The sequence below is a fragment of the Dreissena polymorpha genome, chromosome 1 (genome assembly GCF_020536995.1).
Source record: "Dreissena polymorpha isolate Duluth1 chromosome 1, UMN_Dpol_1.0, whole genome shotgun sequence".
Lineage (NCBI taxonomy): Eukaryota > Metazoa > Mollusca > Bivalvia > Myida > Dreissenidae > Dreissena > Dreissena polymorpha.
In genome coordinates this window covers 13,995,880-14,018,922 of record NC_068355.1, presented here as the reverse complement: position 1 = coordinate 14,018,922, position 23,043 = coordinate 13,995,880, and the positions used below count along the sequence as shown (strand labels likewise).

At 36.2% G+C, this 23,043-nt stretch overlaps 1 protein-coding gene across 2 annotated transcripts; it reads right to left on the bottom strand.

Annotated features, from left to right (window-relative positions):
• Positions 1–7,770: 7,770 nt before the first annotated feature.
• LOC127871539 (chitinase-3-like protein 2) lies at positions 7,771–22,351 on the bottom strand. 2 transcript variants are annotated; one of them, XM_052414588.1, is made up of 7 exons: positions 22,215–22,351; positions 13,958–14,394; positions 13,111–13,235; positions 12,251–12,374; positions 11,589–11,774; positions 11,278–11,397; positions 7,771–8,504 (listed from the first exon to the last, which is right to left on the bottom strand). In XM_052414588.1, exons 1-7 carry the CDS (start codon positions 22,222–22,224, stop codon positions 8,148–8,150), a joined length of 1,359 nt encoding a protein of 452 aa, XP_052270548.1. In that variant the 5' UTR covers positions 22,225–22,351; the 3' UTR covers positions 7,771–8,147. The 2 variants fall into 2 exon arrangements, with proteins under 2 accessions (XP_052270548.1, XP_052270539.1); XM_052414579.1 differs by lacking the exon at positions 22,215–22,351 and adding an exon at positions 15,761–16,063.
• Positions 22,352–23,043: the final 692 nt, after the last annotated feature.

Below are 23,043 nucleotides of genomic sequence, written 5' to 3'. Positions count from 1 at the left end.
CACAGATCAAAAATACTTTTTATTTGTGGATAATCCCATATCTTGAAACTCTATTTGCATAAATCTCTTAAGTCTTCATGAAATCAGGACAACAAAAATGTTTTTTAAGTCCTTAATTGACCTGGCTGTAGTAATCAGATTATTATACGCTCAATTAGTCTATGTATGTCATATGCTTTGTGTATTGTAAACATACACACAATATTGCAGGTACATGATAGCAATAAATAATAACGAAGCCACCCATACTATAAAGGTCAATGGCAAAGCCTGTGAGAAAAAATTGAACGCATTGAGTGTAATCACACAACGTGCTCATGGTGAGCTTTTGTGGTCGCTTTATGGCCGTCGTGAGCCGTCAGCATTTGCCTTGTTAACTCTGTGGATGCCACGTTTATATTCCAATCTTCATAAAATTTGGCCAAAATATAAGTCTCAATGATATCTTGGATCAGTTCGAAAATGGTTACAATTGGTTAAAAAAGCATGGCTGCCAGGGGGTGGGATATTTTTCCATATATTGCTATAGTAAAACATTGTTAACAGTCGAGAGGTCACATTTATTTTCCGATCTTCATGAATTTTTGTCACAATATTTGTCCCAATAATATCTTGTTATCTCAGGTGAACGTCTTTGGGCCTTTCAGGCCCTCGTGTTTGTTCATCTTACCATTTGAAGAAAAGATATCATTGCACAGATGTCTTTTACTTTTAGAATGTGTTATGCTGCATTTCTTATGTGGCTTGTTCGGGGTATATTGTTTAGCACATGTCAGCCAGTCCGTCAGTCGGTCAGTCCACCAGATGGTTTCCGGATGATAACTCAAGAACGCTTAGGCCTAGGATCATGAAACTTCAAAGGTACATTGATCATGACTGGCAGATGAACACTATTGATTTTTAGGTCACTAGATAAAAGGGTAAGGTCACAGTGACTTGAATGCTTAGGCCTAGAATCATTAAACTACATAGGTACATTGATCATGACTGACATATGACCCCTATTGATGTTCAGGTCATTAGGTCAAAGGTCAAGGTCACAGTGAGTCAAAACAGTTTAATGATTTCTGGATGATATAAAGGTCAATGGCAAAGCCTGTGAGAAAAAATTGAACGCATTGAGTGTAATCACACAACGTGCTCATGGTGAGCTTTTGTGGTCGCTTTATGGCCGTCGTGAGCCGTCAGCATTTGCCTTGTTAACTCTGTGGATGCCACGTTTATATTCCAATCTTCATAAAATTTGGCCAGAATATAAGTCTCAATGATATCTTGGATCAGTTCGAAAATGGTTACAATTGGTTAAAAAAACATGGCTGCCAGGGGGTGGGATATTTTTCCATATATTGCTATAGTAAAACATTGTTAACAGTCGAGAGGTCACATTTATTTTCCGATCTTCATGAATTTTTGTCACAATATTTGTCCCAATAATATCTTGTTATCTCAGGTGAACGTCTTTGGGCCTTTCAGGCCCTCGTGTTTGTTCATCTTACCATTTGAAGAAAAGATATCATTGCACAGATGCCTTTTACTTTTAGAATGTGTTATGCTGCATTTCTTATGTGGCTTGTTCGGGGTATATTGTTTAGCACATGTCAGCCAGTCCGTCAGTCGGTCAGTCCACCAGATGGTTTCCGGATGATAACTCAAGAACGCTTAGGCCTAGGATCATGAAACTTCAAAGGTACATTGATCATGACTGGCAGATGAACACTATTGATTTTTAGGTCACTAGATAAAAGGGTAAGGTCACAGTGACTTGAATGCTTAGGCCTAGAATCATTAAACTACATAGGTACATTGATCATGACTGGCATATGACCCCTATTGATGTTCAGGTCATTAGGTCAAAGGTCAAGGTCACAGTGAGTCAAAACAGTTTAATGATTTCTGGATGATAACTCAAGAATACTTACGTCTAGGATCATGAAACTTCATAGGCACATTGATCATGACTTGTAGATTACACCTATTGATGTTTAGGTCACTAGGTCAAAGGTCAAGGTCAAAGTGACTCAAAACAGTCAAATAGTATCCGGATGATAATTCAAATATGCTTACGCCTATGACCATTAAACTTCATAGGTACATTGATCATGACTGGTATATAACCCTTATTGATTTTCAGGTCACTTGGTCAAAGGTCAAGGTCACAGTGACTCATAACAGTAAAAAGGTTTCCTGATGATAACTAAAGAATAGATAGACCTAGGATCATGAAACTTCATAGGTAAATTGATCATGACTTGCAGATAATCCCTATTGATTTTCAGGTCACTAGGTCAACGGTCAAGGTCACAGTGACATAAATGTATTCACGCAATGGCTACAACTACAACTGACAGCCCATATGGGGGCATGCATGTTTTACAAACAGCCCTTGTTTGTCTTATGTTGGTTAATGTTCATCTCGGTCAATTCTAGGTTAAGTTTGAAAGTAGGTCATATGTCGTCCAAACTAGGTAAACAAACCAAATCACAGAAAAGGTTAGTGAACACTCTACAGGTCACATTTTCTTCCAGAGCTTCATGAAAATTGGAAAGAATGTTATCGCGATGAAATAAAGTTTCAGTTTGAAAGTTAGTAGTTTGTCAAAAACTAGGTCATTAGGTCAAAATATAGAAAACTTCCTTTCATTTCTACAGGTCACATTATCTTCCTGATTTTCATGAAAATTGCTTACAATCCATCTTAATCAAATCAAAAGCTGAATTTGCAAGTTGGTCATGTGCAGGCTAAAGCTAGGTAACAACTTAGTCAAATCATACACAAGTTTTTGACACTATAGAAGGAGTTTTGGGTGAGCGATACAGGGCTATCTTGTTTTAGAACAGCCTGTAGTAAGAAAGGGAAGGTATTGTATTTGTTTCAAAAGTAACATTTTATTGCTATTGGAAGTAACTGAGCAATTATATGATGCCATAGTTTTGGTTATTTTGCTCACTTGTTATGATGTGACAAGGTGAGCTTTTGTTATCACTCTTTGTTGTATTTTATCCAAAGTTTATTGTGAACACATAAGATATCATTTTACAATGTTTAAATTTGGGTGTCACTTCTTTGCCAGATTCTTATAAAACTAGTCACCTCTATGTCATTTTGGGATTCATATTCTATCAAAAATTAGGGCACTATGTCAAATGTAAGAAAAGATCTGTTAATACTTTAGTGGTCACATTCTCTCTCTGATCCACTTGTAAATTGGTTAGAACATTATTTTAAATGATTTCAAAGTCAAGCTTAAAAGTAGCATATTCAACATTTAGGTCACAAGGTCTAGTCTCAGTGATTAACAGGTCACGTTCCAAAGTGGGTCATGTGCTTCCAAGCATTTGATCAATAACTAAAATCATTAGAATTTATGTAAGTGTTAACATAAATATAACATAACATAAACATAGGTATAGTATAGATTGTTACAAAACCTTATTTATCAATAAAAATAAATGAAAAATGATGGCTTTTTAAAAGTTGTAGTCTTGGATGATATATTCCTCAACTTATAATCTACGACGATCTTTTGAGAAGAAAAACGTAATTTGACTATTATTATACCCCAACATACTGTGATTGGGGGCTAGCACAGGAATTTTCAAATATGTTCCTCGAAAAATAATGGGTTAGCATATTGTTGCTGTTTTATCCAGTTGTCTGGACCATTACTCACAAAAGAATTGTAAGTTCAAATATGAGATATTTAGGTAAATAAATCTCATTGAAGGGAGTGCAGTGTTCAAGAACGAAAACGATTGCACCACAACCATTAACTATTGACCTGCGGATAAATGACAAGCAATAAAAATTACACAATTGTGGTGATGTACATTAACTTAAATGGATGATAATTTATTTTATGTTTCCCGGTGATACAGAAATATCAGTGAAATAAACAAGTGAAATAACAGTGAAAATATCGATATTTTTCGATGTTTTTCTCGGAAAATTGATATTCCACCGTATCCAACAAATATCCTCTATATATCCATCCTCTTCAGAAGCATCTTCAAACCAGTACTTTCAGTACTTTGATTAAAAACGGGACGTTTTATAGTTTCACCCTTGGCGGGCGGGCGGCGTCCACAGCAGTGTCCGCTCTCTTATTCAAATAGTTTTCATCCGATCTTCACCAAACTTGGTCAGAAGTTGTGTCTAGACAATATCTAGGTCAAGTTCGAATATGTGTCGTGCCGGGTAAAAAAACTAGGTCACGGGGTCACTTAGTGCATTTCAAGGATTAAGCATGGTGTCCGCTCCCTAATTGAAGAAGTTTTCGCCCGATCTTTACCAAATTTAATCAGAAGTTGTGTCTAGATATATGTAGGTCAGGTTCAAATATGAGTCATGCCGGGTCAAAAATTAGGTCACGAGGTTACTTAGTGCATTTCTACCATTTAGCATGGTGTCCGCTCTCTAATTGAAGTAGTTTTCATCTGATCTTCACCTTATTTGGTCAGAAGCTGTGTCTAGATGATATGTAGGTCAAGTTTGAATATGGGTCATGTCGGGTCAAAAACGAGGTCACGAGGTCACATAGTGCTTTTCAAGCATTTGCATGGTGTCCGCTCTCTAATTGAAGTAGTTTTCATCTGATCTTCACCAAATTGAGTCAGATGTTATATCTAAATGATATCTAGGTCAAGTTTAAATATGGGTCATGCCGGGTCAATAACTAGGTCTCGAGGTCACTTAGTGCATTTCAAGCATTGAGCATGGTGTCCAAAACCTTCGAACGGGCGTATCTTGTAACAGTTTGGCACTCTTGTTAATTATATCGAATCAAAAGAATGGAAACACATTTTTGATTTGCCTTTTCGTATTAAACGGGACAGTGGTTACAATATTGAATTGTTCATAGAATCTTACGTGCAAACTCTTTTAAAATTTGATATAGCACTACGGCCAATTGTACCTGTTGTGAAAGTATTCAACATATATTTTGGGAATGTAAGCATGTCAATCAATTAATAACATAATTGTTTTCTGGATTCAATCTTGTTTTGCTTAATATGCCGTCCCTTATACTGGGACATGCAAGTTCAAATAGTTCTTCTTTTTTTGTTAAAAAAATATTTATAATTGTCAAATGCACAAAACTAGACCGACTATTAAAGGAGCAAAATAGTACCTGCCATTGCACTGCCATGTACTTAGATAAATTAATTATTTAAACGATTTGCGTTAAAGTAAAGAATGGGAACTTTTCTAACCTCTTCCAGTAGTTGTGAAAATGTATTTTAACCAATTCTTAAATAATAAGATATTGTGTATACTGTATTGTAAAAGCTATTAATTGTAAGATGTATATAATGTACGTGTTGTAATACGCACATATTCCTTGTAAACTCTGTATAGTGTGGAGTGGGATGCCCTCGACCCACACACATCTATTGACGAGGAGAATAAAATATATTGAACTTAAAAAAAAACATAATTATTGTAAAATAGAAAGAAATGGATTCTGTCAAGCTGACTTTTTTCTAGATATATTTTTATTCTTCTGAAAAATAATTTCAAATGATATTGACGATTCTCGCATATGCATACGTGTACACCTTTTGTAGGTAATTAAGATAATTGTGTCACTACGAATATATTTCATAACATTTAGGCATGTCAGTTATGGTCTCTAAACTATGGCTGTGTAAGCTCATCATAACGGCATGCTTTTTTTATTCATGAACGTTTACTACAACAATTGCCTTGCATACCGGTTTGCGTTTCTGAAACACCTGGTATGTAGGGACGTTTAACTGTCCTGCTGGACTCGCATTTCGGTCCAAACCGCAATCGGGATTTTGCTTCATTTAATGACATAGAGAATAATAGGTAAGTGTTGATTATAGATCGGGTTTAGCATTCGAGGCTTAGAAAACAAAAAGCACGAGCCTTGGCGAGTGCTTTTTCGTTTTCGTGTCGAGCATGATAAACCTGATCTATAATCAGCACTAACCTGATCTATTATCAACACTAACATATTATTCTATTTATCCCACTTTTTATTCAGTAAACCTTTTTATTTAAACAAAATTGGTTTAACTGGATAATTTCGCGTTATCACCAGTGTATGTCGTACTTTGATAATGACTGTAGTGTAACCAAGGTCAGCTGTAATACTCCGCGTTCCAAAAATAACAGTTTTTAAAATCAGAATATCGTTCTGTGACAAAGAGTCGTGTTATTAATTACAATTGTATTCATATTGAATTGCAAATCTACAAGTTTTATAACATAAATATAACATTTAGTTGTTATATACAAGGAACTACATTTGTTTACAATGTAGCCTAACAACGTAGCATGTGCCGTTGATTATACCACAAATTTAATCAACACGGCTTTAATCAACCGAATTCGCTGTAAAAGTGGGATAAAATACATTTTGCGTTTAATAATCGAAAAGATTCTCTGAATATTTTCAAATAACATATGAACAATATTAAATGTGTATTTTTAGCTCAACGTGCTCATGGTGAACTTTTGTGATCGCTTTTTGTCCGTCGTGCGTCGTGAGCCGTCAATATTTGCCTTGTTAACTCTCTAGAGGCCACATTTATTGTCCAATCTTCATGAAATTTGATCAGAAGATTGGTCTTAATGATATCTTGGTTGAGTTCAAAAACGGTTACGTTTTCTTGAAAAACATGGCTGCCAAAGGGCGGGGATTTTTTCCTTATATGGCTTTATATATCTATAGTAAAATCTTGTTAACACTTTAGAGGCCACATTTATTGTCCGATCTTCATGAAACTTGGTCAGAAAATTTATACCAATAATATCTTAGACGAGTTCAAAAATGATGCCGGTTGGTTAAAAAACATGGCCGCCAGGGGGCGGGGCATTTTTCCTTATAAAGCTATAGTAAAATCTTGTTAACACTCTAGAGGCCACATTTATTGTCCGATGTTTGTGAAACTTGGTCAGGAGATATGTCCCAATGATATCTAGGATGAGTTCGAAAACGGTTTCGGTTGCTTTAAAAACATGGCCACCAGTGGGCGGGGCCTTTTTCCTAATATGTATATATATTGCTTCAGTTAAACCTTATTAACACTCTAGAGGCCACATTTATTGTCCGATCATCATGAAACTTGGCCAGACAATTTGTCCTAATGATATCTTGGATGAGTTCGAAAATGGTTCCGGTTGGTGGAAAAACAAGGCCGCCAAGGGGTCGTGGCATTTTCCTTATATAGCTATAGTAAAACATTGTTAACACTCTAGAAGCCATATTTTTTTTTGTCCGATCATCATGAAACTTGGTCAGAAGATCTGTCCCAATAATAGCTCTGACAAGTTTGAAAATGGTTCCAGTTGCTTGAAAAACATGGCCACCAGGGGGCGGGGCATTTGTCCTAAATGGCTTCATGAATCTTCATGAAACTTTGTCAGAATATTTTTTAAATGATATCTTGGATGTGTATGAAAATGGTTCTGGTCTGTTGAAAAACGTGGCTGCCAGTGTGTTCACTAGTCATGAAAGTTGGTTAGAACATTTGTTCTAATGTCATCTTGGGCTGCACAGAACAGATCAGTTCCTTTGAATCTCAGATGAGCGACTTTGGGCCTTTCAGGCCCTCTTGTTTGTAAATTGTATATGAATTAAATAATTTAAATCATTTTGAAATTATGCGGTAGTCGTTTTATGCTTGGGTTAATGTCAAAACACTGACGAAAGATGGCACGTTGTTATTAATTTGTAGGTTAATTAATGTTTTGGACTCATAATTTAATGATAATAACTTTTAAAAGGTTGTGGGAATGGATGCGACGGTTTACTTTATTTTATTATACATGTATATAAATAACCAAATGATAATACGAATAAATAAAAAAAAAACTCAAAATTATAAATCAGGTGCTTAATCAGTCTACTTTGTTAAAATTATCTGCACAATAAATATGACAAATACAGTAGCGTATATCAACCCCCTTTGTAAAAAGAGTATGTAATTTACGTCAGTGTCAATTGGGTCACCACTTAATGCGTTCCTAACTGTCTGTTAATCACGGTCAGTTCTACTGTGTAATAAAACATATGCACATTAAAACAGAATGACTAACACAATAAAAAGAAACACGCGCATTTGTAGATTAGTTTTGAATACTTACTGGTGAGATTGTAAACGCATTGTAAGTGGCCAACTTACACAAACTTAACTCGCAAATAGTTTATCAAACCCGTCAGAATAATAGTCGTATACAAACTGCATCTTTCGTGTCCACCAATAAAACTACACCCACTTCTCATGACATAGAAGTTTATTCCGTTCGGACTGGTATAGTGATGTAACCGAAAGTTGACCGGTGTGGTGGACTGGGTGATCGGCTTTGACCGGATGGTGACGTTGATTCCTGAAGTTTCCGCCAATTCCTGTATGGTGTTGTATATGGAAGTAAGGAGCGGAAACTCGCCATCGTTGCAGTATTTTCCAAGGAAGTCGTCTACTTCAAGGGACCAGAACATAGTCCCCGCCAGCTGGCGGGAGTGGGCGAACTGCACCTGAAACACGAGGCACACGGTTGTCATTTACCCTGTTGGTATGGCTAAACTAAATCAATCGAGCCCGATTGATGTACTCTTGATATAAACCTCACCTTAGCTAAGTGTATGTGTGTACGTGCAAACGTCTATGCGTCCGTTCGAGCTTGTTTCTTCACCAAAAGGCCTTGTAATTCTAAAATAATTGTCATCACATGTTTACCTTGACGTTGTCCTAAACCCCAGTTCAATGACAGTCAAATGTCGCATCGGACATTTTACTTGATATCGGCTTATGCCGATTGTAATTTCATCAGTAATGATGACTTTTTAAACAATTCATTAAGCATTCACCATCTGGAGACTTTGCGTCTTGTACCAGACCTGTGTCCATAGCTCAATGGTACATGTCACTCTTAGAGATCAAAGTTTAAATTGGGGGCATAGTCATAGACCTTTGTCCGGAATGTAGTTTCATCTGTCATAATGCAATTAGAAAGTATATTGCCACTGGAAGTGATGTGTGGGCGAAACCCGTAAGTGAACTTCATACGAAAACAAGGTGATTTCTCATATTAAACGGCTATTGACCCTCCAGCGATAGTGTTTATCATTATCATTAATTTAACCAAAAAATGTGTTCAACACGAGTTTTGCATTTGTAATGTGGCCTAAACATTAGCCAATTATTAGAAGTCACCACAAAATGAAGCGCGTTACAACAATATATATAAGTGAGATTTTTATATGAGTTAAATTGTAATATATTGATAAATAAAATATGTTACAATAACACAAAATAGGCAAGAATAATTATACATTGAAGACGAATTTCATAAAATGCAGCAAAGACAAATTAGTGCCCCGAGCCAATTGTGACGAAGATATTTCGTACATATTTTCCTACAATAACCGAAGCATTCGTCTTTTTATTAGGATCGGAGTAAGTGTTCGTATGTCGTATGTATAGATATTGTTGCAGAAAATTAAAATGATACGTAAAACTAAGGCTATATTTACATCATACATGCATGATATACATGCTGGCGAATTCGACGGTAAAGACATTTTCGATTTCAGAATTAAATATCTGGCTTATTTCGCATTTTTCGACACATGTTCTTCTTAACTTTTATTTTAATTCATATTGAAATAAATGTATAATAAGTTTTTGACACATTTATATAAATTCATTAATATTTGACAAAATCGTGCATACCCAATTTAATTCATCGGTTTACCGAGCATCAATTTTATTATCATGTTTTAGGCCCGTGTATACATACAGGTGTTACCTTAACAGAAATAAAATGAAAATGTTACATGAATTTAAAAAGTGTATGTCATTGTATTGCATATATTGCTTTAAGACAATATAAAAATAAAAACAAGATGTGTTTGTGAAACACTATGTCCCCCCCCCTATATATTTGACCTTGACGGATGGCCTTGACCTTTCACCTCTCAAAATGTGCAGCTCCATGAGATACACATGCATGCCAAATATCAAGTTGCTATCTTCAATTTTGCAAAAGTTATGACCAAGGTTAAAGTTTGACGCAAACATATAAACCAACAAACCAACAGACAGGTCAAAAACAATATGTCCCCCAGTATAGAATGGGGGACATAAAAATAGCAAAATTCCGAATGTTTTCAGGTTCCAAAGTGCGACAAGACGAAAGTTAACATTTAAGTCGCTGCGTTCTGTATTTTCTATTGCTATAAGTAAAGGTTTCTTGACTCAAGAGGGCATACGTTTTAGGGAGCTTTAATGAAATAATTGGTATTCAAGAAATATTTTACTGTGCACGTGCGTCAATACAGTGTAATACAAGAGAACATGATATTTGCACATATACTTTCTCGACCGTCACGTAAATAGACAGAATATTTGTGCATGATTTTCCTTCAATAACTTTTATATGCCGATGTTTACGATTTTAAGTAAAAAACCGAGGGAAGAACAAACACTGTAGAGTCGAAGGGGAGTATTAAATATGATTATGAAATAAATATAAATACAAAGTGGCTGATCGGGTGAAGTTCCAACTAATTTCACTTAAACCGGGTAAGCTCCCGAATACGCATGTCCCCCTGTTCACTGTTACTTGTTAATATACGTTTTTAAGTTGGAAGTCCGACCAGTATATGGCCGACTTATCGAACATTACTTACGTTTTTGTAAATGTCCAAATAAGGATATGTACTTTTCCTAAGAAATAAAATTATACTTATTTTTTAAATATATCATTCAAACGAACTCTACTCGAGTCATTTAAATATTTTCTCAAAATATGTTATTTTTCAATTGTTTCTTTTTCATAATGGAAAAGATCCGAATAGATATTATTATATTATAATATTATTAATATCGCTTTGTCGCTTTTCTATCTTATACCATTGAAATTAAACGTCTGAACGTCTCCTGTAGACCTCGAATTAGGCCGAAACAAAAAGGGTATCGGAAACAATAGGGGATTGGAAACAATAGGGGATTGCAGTGCATACAATTCATCTGAGGACCGCAGCAATCTGAGATCCGCATCCCTACCAAGCAAAGGCTTTTACAAAAATGAGAGGCGAAAACGTCTACCGTACCGTATTAAGGGGATTTGTGCAGATGAAGGTCAGTGGAATATATGTTGAACCGTTATGTTGGCAATGAAAAAGACTACATGTCTTTTAAATAAGAAATAAACACTTATAACAGCGCTTCCTTCCCTTCCTTCGTAATTTATGCATTTTGTGTGGCTTTAAGAACATCATACCAATAAATCTGTGAGAGTTTTACCTTGGCCTTCGTGCTTTCAGGGTTTGCATACCCCACCCACTGGTCCTCCAGTAATGCATACGCCATCTTTTGTTCGTCGTCGAATTTGTACACTGCTCCCTTCCTTATCATCTCACAAACCTGTATGTACAATACTATTTAATTAAAAAATAGTATCAACATTAGTATGATTAATACTAAAATAATAATAAAATAACAATAATAAAAATAATAATGATGATGAATATTATCATCATAATTATTAGCATCATCATTATTACAAAATACTGTAGTTGTTATTATAGTAATGACCTCAAAGACTAATATATTACCCGATAATATGAGACATGTCCCTCTTTACCCAGGTAAGGTCCGACTTTACCAGGGCCCTTCACCGGTGCCCCGACCCCCGCGTTCGTAACGTTCTCTAGGGTGAAGGTCGTCGCAGTGCCTGTAATTCCCATCACGAGCTTTTCACGTGCTGCTCCGCCCGATATCCAGCGATCGATTGCCCATTGCTAAAACAAAGCTTACACAATTTACCATTTTTATAAACATCGTCTTTCAATTGGTAAGCAAAAAACCTATCGATTAAAGATCCCAATGGTGAATAGGATAAAGAAAATGAGTTCCAGTTTTGCAAAACTCGATGATCCAATGACAGATGGTAACTGGTAATATGTCTGTCTAGTTTTTTCAGCCAATGACTAAAATATAATACTCGATAAAGTCGTAGTTTAACCCATGTTTGCCTAGCTTCTAGAAAAAAAGGCCTTGGCAAACAGCGTAGACCCAGATGATACGCCGCATGATCCGGCGTCTCATCAGGGTCTGCGCTGTTTGCTTAAAGAAATTTCTGTGAGAAATATTCTAAATATAGAAATAAATATACCAGACATAACTTATTTGGGAAATAAATTGATCCAATTTAGAAGGATGGGAGAGTAAACTAGGCATATATGGGTAAAAATGTGTGTTGCGTTGCTAGGCGTACCTGACTGAGCTGCTGGTTGAAGCGGATATCTGACAGTCTCGAGTTCAGAGGCCCAGAGAAGCTGGTCACTTTACTCCATGTTCCGTGAAAATCGTACGCCATCACTTGGATGTAGTCTACGAGTCTGGAAGTGATTAACGAGCTTTTAAACTTGATTGACGGATGTGCATTTATTCCCGTTTCGCCAGTGCTATCTTTACTGTAAGTTACACTATTCTAAATACTAAATAGCGATGACGAACATTTTCGCTTGTGCTTTACGACACGGGTTTAGTTTCCACACAAAAAAGATACAATGTCGTTTATTTGGTACCGGGTTAATACAAAAGGCAATATGTCATTTACTACACAAAAATGTAAATAATCCATTCAATAAAGTCACAGATCTTAACGTAATAAACATATGATGTTGATTTCAAATAGAAGATATCAACTCATATACAACTTTACAACTAGAGTGTAAATTGGGTATATTCACATAATATAACGAAGTTTCCCAACGGCACCGGACGTGAAAGCGAGCGGTGTGGTACTAAGAACGATGGAGTGAACAAGCTTCAAAATATGAGTCACGTTCTGAGAAAACTGGGCATAATGCATGTACGTAAAGTGTCGTCCCAGATTAGCCTGTGCAGTCCGCACAGTCTAATCAGGGACGACACTTTCCGCTTTTATGACATTTTTCGTTTGAATGAAATCTATTCTTAGCAAAAATCCAATTTAGGTGGAAATTGTTGTCCCTGATTAGCCTGTGCGGACTACACAGGCTAATCTGGGACGACACGTTGCGTACATGCATTATGCCCAGTTTTCTCAGAACACGACACATATAGTTGCGACCTCCAATAAGTGAACTGTACCTTGATATCTGTGGAATGTCATATGACTTAGAGATAGTGTCCTCTCCCACCGCTACCGCGATAGTAATCAGCAGTTTAGGCTTGCTTTCGCGAAGACTCTCCGCGTCAAACTCCTGTCGGAATACCTGCAACATCGGATATCACGTCAGAGTTGTTGTATTCAGCTTTTCGCCGTTGTGAAAATGTATCCTGTCCTATCAGGTACTGACACTTTTCTCTGACAAGTTTAGCCTGCCTACTTTCCTGTAGCAAATGTTCATACTTTTGTCAATAACTGACAGCTGCCCAAATTAAAAAGTGGGTGAACGAAATAATTACTAATTGTATAACGAAGTCCCCGCAATTTAACTTGATTGGGCTATTTTTCAAACTTACGAACATTGAGATTGTAAATCTAAACCAACTTATTTAGTCGGGCCCAACTTGAATACCAGTGTCCAAACCGAGGTATCGGTGCCGACATTATCAGCTCAAAGTCAGAGTCATAATTCAACGACATACCTAGGTCCATAGGTCAGGTTCACTAACAAACGCGTGTTCATCACAAGATTTAGATTATAAACTTAATTTAACGGCATAATTTTAATGCACCTGCGTTCAGATTAAAAAAAACAAGTTGTTTATGAATTTATTTGTTGTTCAACTTAAACCTCAGAGAAAGCGTCAAAAGACTTTGATGATGTATATATACTTTTGATATACTAATATTATTTTAATGATAACTTCTTGACTTGGAAGCATTTTCCATCAATACTAGTACCACCTGGACTTTCGTTAGCAACAGATTAGTGGCCAAAAGGGCCTTTCTACAAAAGCTTACATGTAAATCAACAGCACCATAATTTACCTCGAGCAACGTTGTAAACTTTTTCCGGTAGAGCTCCATGGGCCACTCCCAGTCGATGTCAATGCCGTCGAAGTCTCTGTCCCGCAGATAAATGGCAACATTACGTGCAAACGTAGTCATGCTCGCTTCGTTTGCCACAATTTGGTAAAACCCTTTCCCATTCTCTCCACCGATGGATAGAAGCGTCACCAACTCGGGGTGCTTTATCTTAAGTTTGTTGAATTCAAAATAACGGCCTTGTTTGTTCGTCAGCGACCCGTTATCGTCGCCGGTTTCGGATTTGATCAGCTTGAGTTCCAGTGGGTCAATGTTTGCGAACGCGTAGATGAGGTGGCTGCACAGGGTTGCGTTGATATCGCGCACGTCAAACCTAGCGTCGAAGTTGGCGAGACTCGGCGACCAGTTCGTGAAATAACAGAAGTTTTTCATCGCGTTTGCTGAAGAAAGGAAACTAATGAATAGTCAATTTGATACAAAGCAAAACGGGCTGCGTGTTGAGTGTCTGATACAAACTAAGTAGGCACTGTAAAAGGTGTTGATAGCAAGATTCGGCCAATATAAATACATGTTGATGCGTGTGTTTAGATCCATCTACGTAAATCACACGATGGAATGAGATCCCTTCATTCTTTTTATGATAGCATTTGGTTTTAATGTATTTATCATAGTAATGTGTCACCTTGATAGAAGTACACATTTGCATTACCATGAAAACACCTTGATAGGAGAACGCATTTGGATTACCATGAAAATACCAGAAATTCTAATTGTTTTCAGGTTTACGCGCGTGTGTAGCTCACAGGCAATGTCAGACTTTCATGATGAAATCAATCGTGGTTTATTTCAAGAAAATATATATTGTTTAACTGTTGCTAGTGTGCTTCTAATATGTATCTTTGTACCGAGTGTTTTCATTCGCTGTATTAAGTAAAAATGTATAAGTATAACTTTTTAAGCTCGATTAAGTCTCGTATACGTGTATAGTTATATAAGTAAAATGTTATAATCCAGATACTTTTTACTTTTTTACTTTTATTTTTTATTTTTATTATATATATATATTATTAAAATTATATTATTTTATATTATATATTATTGAAAGTATATAAATTGAGGCCGTTCAAACCATATGGACTAAACACAAAAGACTAATAAAAATGGCGCGCAATGTAACGTTCAATAATATAACGTCACTTCCGCTAAACATGATATGCTTCACAAATAAATGCCGCTGAAGAAGACCGAGAGGTCGAAAGCTACGGCAAATTAAATAAAAGCGTTTTATTATATATATACATATATATATATATATATATATATATTTATTTATTTATTTATTTATTTATTTTTTACAAAATCGTACATACTCGCTTTAATATAAATTTTGACTGAAACTTAGAGTAAAATAAGGCTTGTGTAGTACATTTAAATATTATTGAAAAAATTATACATATGAAATTATTTATAAAATATTATACATATCATTTGGGTTTATAAGTATAAATGTTATATATATCATATACCGATATTATTTGAAATATATACCGACATCATATTTAAGATCATTATTTTAATCGTATAACCGGTTTCCATTTTGTATGTATGGACCAATGTATATATTTGTATAATGTCATTATCTGGAAATAAAATATGTTTAAAGTAAAGTAAAGTATAACCGGTAATCAACTGATTTGTAGTAAAAAGAAACATAAAACCATAATGCAGATAAACCTTGATAAATAAATAAAACATTAATAAAACAGTGTCTGTGCCCTTGTTTATAAAAATACACTTCAAACATACCTGTAAACGCTCCATGTGTCAAGCTAAATAATCCGAAGGTACAAGCAAAAACACTCGTTAACGTGACACGCTCATGCATTGTACACATATATATATAACAAACTTGGTTGAATTTATGAAAAAACAACACGAATCGCACTGTATACAACTTCTTTTAATCAAACTGATATTTTATACTGCTTGATATGGTACAGATTTAACTTGTTGCCTTGGCAAGTACATACTATGAACTGACAAAGTCGCTACATCATAGCATGACCAATGCAGGAGGTATCTCCAACCCATCGCACACCACGTAGCGACGTAGTCATGTGGAAATATCGAGGGTCGGTAAACACGCTCTGTCTGTATCCGGAGGCGCAACACATACGTGTATTGTGGCCAACCGTACGCTTTGTGATAACAACTTTTGATGAAACGATTTAAATAGGATTGATGTGTCGGTTTCATTTTCTATAATTAGTTCAATGAGAATGTTAAAAAATATGTGTTTAATTACAAGTGTATCGTTCTGCTCATTACGCAAGCACCTGTTTCATTGCTATAAATGCTAGAATGATAATGATTGATCAAACCCTACAAATTTGATTTATAGATCGCGCAGTACTTCACATGCCGACAGATTAAGGAATTTTCAACGTCATTTGTTGATTACCGGTTTGTGTCTCTTGACAATAATTAAGTATAATTTATCAATTGTATAAGAACAGAAAAGAACTTTTAACTAAGGGTGATCAAATATAAAAAATATATTTGCTTCTCATTTAGTGTTTACTTTATTTAAGTAACGTCAGCTATGAAAATCATGATGCATTTTAAACGTCATGCGAAAATGGGTCTTATGCAATTTACGACCAGCGTAGCTCAAGACAAGCCGTCCGAGCCAAGAGCTACGCAGTCCGTTATAAAACCAATTTAATTTTCTCATCAGCGGAAAGTGTATGTCCTGACCAGACTGCCTTAATGTCAACATTTGATTCATTATCACATGACGCGGCCCTCCTGCGCCCCTCATTCGACAAACATGCCCTTATCTGAGAGAAGCTACTTGAAATATTCTTTTAAATTCCTGCGCTGCTATGCGAAGCAGATCAACATCCGAACAAAGGGCGTGTACAACATCGTATATGCATGCACCGCCAACGCGATAACGGGGATGAGATGCACTGTACTGATGTTATCTGCACATGCAAAATGAATGTTTTGATCCATATTAATTTCACTAGAAATCGTAAGAAAATTGCGAATTAAAGATGCCCCATAACAGCTTTTTGACAAAACGCCCGCTTATATATACAAGTGCTTGTCACAGTAGAGCCAAATCCCCGCCGAAATGTGTTTGCGTGTATGACAACATTTGTTTTAGAGAGTACAATAATATTTGTAAAAAATTGCACCCGTGTCATCTATTTATATTTCAAGGATCAATTAGTTATATAGTGTTGGAGTTGTGCTGTAGAGAATAAAAAACATGAAAATGAAAGAAATGGGGGTATTGAAAAAGAAGACTATAAACAGTTACTGTTCATGATCACTGTCATTTTCCTTAAACTCGTCTATTCATTTTACAGCGAAAACTTCAGTGTTTAAATTTAAATATTATTGTAAAATTAGATAGGGAGATATAAACAAGAGCTGTCACCATAGGATGATTTATGCCCCCTATAAACGCTTGATAGATGTTGAGCTTTTTTCGAAACCTAAACGCAGATTTCGAAACCTTAACGCGGACCCTAAGTTCAAGGTCACAGGAGTCAAAATTTGTTTACGTATGGAAAGGCCTTGTCCATATACACGTGCATGCCAAATATGAAATTGCTATCTGAAGCGACACTCAAGCGACATAGAAGTTATGAGCATTTTTCGAAACCTAAACGCAAAGTGTGACGGATAGACGGACGGACAGACGGACGGACATTCCGATCACTATATGCCCTCCTTCGGGGACATTGAAAAGCTAAAATACTTACCATGAAATTAAATTAAATATAATTTAGATTTATAAATAAATAAAATATAAATTTAAAAAATAATAAAAAGGGAGATAATTCAAAAGCTACGTCCGAAAGAGTTATGGTTCATGTTCAGTGCACTTCTCATTGTTGCCATCTGTTCATATTTCTATTTTGAAGTAAATCCCTTCAGTAGATTTAGAGTTATGCTCCGGACAAAAAATTACTTTGAAATTAAATAAAGGTAGATAATTAAAAAACTAAGGTAGATAGAGTTATGGTTCTTAGTCACTACACTTTTCCTACTTGCCATCCGTTTATATTGTAAGTTTCAAGTAAATCCCTTCAGTAGATTTAGAGTTATGCTCCGGACAAAAAATTTACTTAGAAATTAAATAAAGGGAGATAATACGAAAACTAAGGTAGATATAGTTATGGTTAATAGTAACTGCACTTTTCCTTTTGTCATCTGTTTATATTTCAAGTAAATCCTTTTAGTAGTTTCAGAGTTATGCACGGGATAAAAATGCTACTTTGAAATTATATAGAGGGAGATAATAAAAAACTTAGGTAGATAGAGTTATGGTTCTTGGTCACTGCACTTCTCCTAGTTGCCATCTACTTATATTCTAAGTTTAAAGTAAATCCATTGAATAGATTTGGAGTAATGCTCTGGACAAAGTTTCGGACGGAAGGACGGACGCATAGACATACGGACAGAACCAATTACTATATCCCCTTCCGAAATTAATTTCGGCGGGGATAACAATCGGCCTTTCCTGTCAGTGAAGCAGGTAAAGGGAGGGATGGTCAGTATGCAGTATTTAATTTGGTGACTACATATATTAGAGTACAAAAGATAAGGGGTCATAATCCTGTCATAACTGGTCGCAGCCAACATTCTTATGTCTACCATCACCAACACATCAAGTTCATTCAGTTGTAAAGGTTTGAGGGAAATCCATCCAGCAGTTAATGAGAAAACAAGGGCTGTTTGTAAAACATGCATGCCCCCCATATGGCTGTCAGTTGTAGTGGCAGCCATTGTGTGAATACGTTTTTTGTCACTGTGACCTTGACCTTTGACCTAATTTAACATATCATCCGGAAACCACTGTACTCTTTCGAGTCACTGTGACCTTGACCTTTGACCTAGTGACCTGAAAATCAATAGGGGTCATCTGCCAGTTATGATCAATGTACCTATGAAGTTTCGTGATTCTATGCGTAAGCATTCTTGAGTTATCATCAGGAAACCATTTTACTATTTCAAGTCACTGTGACCTTGACCTTTGACCTTGTGACCTAACAAGAGCTGTCAGAGGACAGCGCGCTCGACTATTCCGAGTGTTTGACAGTATAACGTAAGCCATCATGGGGAAATTGTTTACATTCAATAATTTATTACACGATCTTTCAAAAATAAAAAAGACACAAAAAATTGTGGGTGGGTAGGGGTGGTAGTGGGGTGAGAGGGGGTATAATGTGGGGTGTGGTAATTTATTAGATGTTAAAAAAAATTGTGGGGGGTAAATTGGGGGGGGGGGTGAGGGTAGGGGGGAGTGAGAGGGCGGTATATAATGTGGGGTGTGGTAATTTATAAGATGTTTAAAAAAATAATTGGGGGTATGTGGTTGTAGGGGGTATAATGTGGGGTGTGGTAATGGGTGGGGGTGGGGGTGAGAGGGGGTATAATGTGGGTGTGGTAATTTATTAGATGTTAAAAAAAAAAAATTTGGGGGGGAGTGGGGGGGGAAGGGGGGTGAGGGGGTATAATGTGGGGTGGGTTAATTTATTAGATGTTTTAAAAAAATATTTTTTAGGGGGGGAAGGGGTGGGGGGTAGGGGGGAGTAAGAGGGGGGTATAATGTGGGGTGGGGTAATTTATTAGATGTTTAAAAAAAGTTTTTTTTAGGGGGGATGGGGGGGTAGGGGGTGGGGTGAGAGGGGGTATAATGTGGGGTTTGGTAATTTATTAGGTGTTTTAAAACAAACAAAAAACAAATTTGGGGGGTCCGGGGGTGGGGGGTGGGGGTGAGAGGGGTGTATAATGTGGGGTGTGGTAATTTATAAGATGTTTAAAAAAAAATTGGGGGGGGTGGGGGTGGGGGGGTAGGGGGGTTAGAGGGGGTAAAATGTGGGGTGTGGTAATTTATTAGATGTTTAAAAAAAATGGGGGTGGGGGTAGGGGGGGGGGTGGCGTGAGATGGGGGTATAATGTGGGGTGTGGTTATTTATTAGATGTTTAAAAAAAATTGGGGGGGGGGTGCGTGTAGGGGGGTAGGGGGAGTGAGAGACGGGTATAGTGTGGGGTGTGGTAATTTATTAGATGTTTAAAAAAAATTGAGGGGGTGGGGTAGGGGGTGTTATGTGGGGTGGGGTTATTTATTAGATGATGTTTAAAAAAAAATTGCGGGTGAGGTTGGGGTGAGGGGGAAATATAGGTTGGGGTGATGTTGGCAAACAAGTATGCAAAATATAAAAGCAATATGTCAATGGACAATGAAAAAAAAACAAATGATCTCAAACTGACATGAACAAATATCCTCTATTTATTAAACATGAAATTTAAACTTATTGCATTTGTTTCCCCTGTATATAAGAAAGATATAATAGTGTATTACCTCCCCTGTCCTGCTTATATTTATATTAATCAAAAAAATTAAACATTAACACAATATTAAATATACAAAAATACAAAAAAAAATCTCATATTCTGATATTATTTTTACTGATCCAATTTAATTTTACTCAAATGATGATGTTTCATTGGACTGATAATTATAGATTTAGGATTACAGACCAGTTGCTTCAGTTATATTGTTCAGAGTTCGCCCTGTTGGCCACGTATGCGTTCTTAAGTTATGATCCAACAAGAGGACCATGATGGCCCTGTATCGCTCCACTGTTTTTTTCTTTGCGAAAAAAACGTGTAATGCGCATGGGTTGAAATGTACTCAAGCATATGACTTTCTCTTTCTATCCCTCGTCCCACTGGGCGCTTAAAGTTGGAAGGGTGAGCATTGTTATACATGGAAAAAGTTACTACTGTGTTAACTAAACAGACAAAAAATCCCGGGAATTGTTGCACAGGTCCTTTGCTTATCATATGTACATTTATCTCTCCAAAAGATATTGTCGTTCTTTCTATTTCACATATTTTTAGATGCTGAAGATCAAATCTACGCATTTGATTTGAAACAGATTCACAAGACCTATAGGAATCAAAATGCCTTAACCCTTTACCAAACAACACATTTTGGACTTTCCCAATTTGAAAGAGATTGCAGACGTCAATTGAATTAAAATGGAATATGAAGGAAATGATCAGGTAGGGTAGAAATAGTTGTGATGAAAGGAGAAATTGCTCATCAACCCACACATCCCTAAGACCAACAGGCCTGAGAATATTATGATAATCTAAAGATTATTTCTTTATATTTATAAATGTTTTTAATAAAGTAATACATTTGACTTCTACGATCAATTCAAAACTTATATTAAGAAAATTATAAAATGGTCAGAAATATATATGGATTGTTGAGCAATTGACAATCATTTCAACAATTCATGATCAGTCACGATTCACTAATGGAACAATGAATCATTAGTTATTGAAAAGCAGCATATACGATAGTTAAGAACATTGCACTTCATTAATTTCAACACCTTCTCTTGGATACAAAGTTTGAGATTACCGTGCAGTATCATATATTGACTTTCCTTGAAATAGTTATGCTCATGGAAGTTGTGTTTTTAAAATCAATAATATATTATTAAACTGGTTTTAACATTACAAAAAAGACATGAAATTAACATGTCATCCAAAATATTTTCATCCGGATATATGGTCACTTTCGACATATTTAAATAAAACCCGACTTTTTTCAGTTTATAAGAAAAACATTCATAACACATGTTCTTACTTCAATGCCTTTGTAAGCAGTCACCATCTGACCTAAAATGGCACTAAATGACAGGGTTTTATCTCATGTTTACAAATGTTGATGTTGTTGTTGGTCACAGCCAAACGGTCGCAGTAATCTCCACTGGTAAACGTCATATGTTCAGTTTTGTGACCCCGGGGCCGGGTCAAATTTGAGTCCAGGGGAATAATTTGAACAAATTTGGTAGAGGACCATTAGATATCACTACATACCAAATTTAGTAGCCCTAGGCTCTATAATTAAGAACAAAAAGATTTTTAAAGTTTGCACAAAATAGGCCTTATTTAAGCATATGTTCATTTTTGTGACCCCTGGGGCAAGGTCAAATTTGTTCCTAGGGTCATAATTTGAACAAACTAATTAGATGTCACTACCTACAGAATTTGGTAGAAATAGGCCAAATGTTTATGGACAAGAGGATTTTTATAGTTTGCACAAAATGGGCCCAATATAAGCATATGTTCAATTTTGTGACCCCTGGGGAACGGTCAAATTTGATCCCAGGGGCTTAATTTGAACAAACTTGGTAGAGGACTATAAGATGTCATTACATACCAAAGGACATGGTTCACTAACCACCAAAAAACGCCCAACCTCAGATTTTTCCAATATTTATGCTGTAATTATTGCAATGTGTCTATTTTTAAAAAATGACGTTCGTTTTGCAATATACTTAACTACGACGTCAAAATTGGCGAATGAACAACCCCTAGTAACACAACGAAATGGCGCTCATTTATGACGTCATTTAACATGCCGTTATTGCGCTGATTACGTTTGCGCTTATCTTACATTTTCCACTGTCAAAACATTGTTTAGATCGATCCATATCGGATTTTGTTTAAAGATGTTTTGGTAAATAAGGCTAATTATAGATTTCCATTTTATTATAGGGTACACTTCTCGTATATTTTGTCAATTTCTTTCGATAAGAAGAATTAAGCGAGTAGAGTAAACAGTCAACTTGTGTATTTGAGAAAAATCGGTATTTACATGCGTCCCAGTTTCCGGTCAAATATATTTGAAGGTGTAAGTCTCTTTCATTGATTATCATGAAGATAAAGCCTTTTTCATTTAAAATATGTATGAAGAGTTACTAGATAAATATAATAGTATTATACTTAGTTGTGGCGTGACACTCTAGTGCATTCAGTTACAGCGAACGTTCGCGAACGTTCTGCTATTGAACGCTCGGTTCGCCGCGAACAACGCTCGGTTCGCCGCAAACCGAAGCGAACCCTCTTGGGAGGTAGTTCGCTAGCGAAACCAAAGTCTAGTGCGTTTAGTTACGTTCGAGTGGTCATTGTCGGATCGGGTACTACTTACATGTACCCCGGGTACTCTTAAGTATACTTACATGTACCCCGGGTACGGTAAATATACT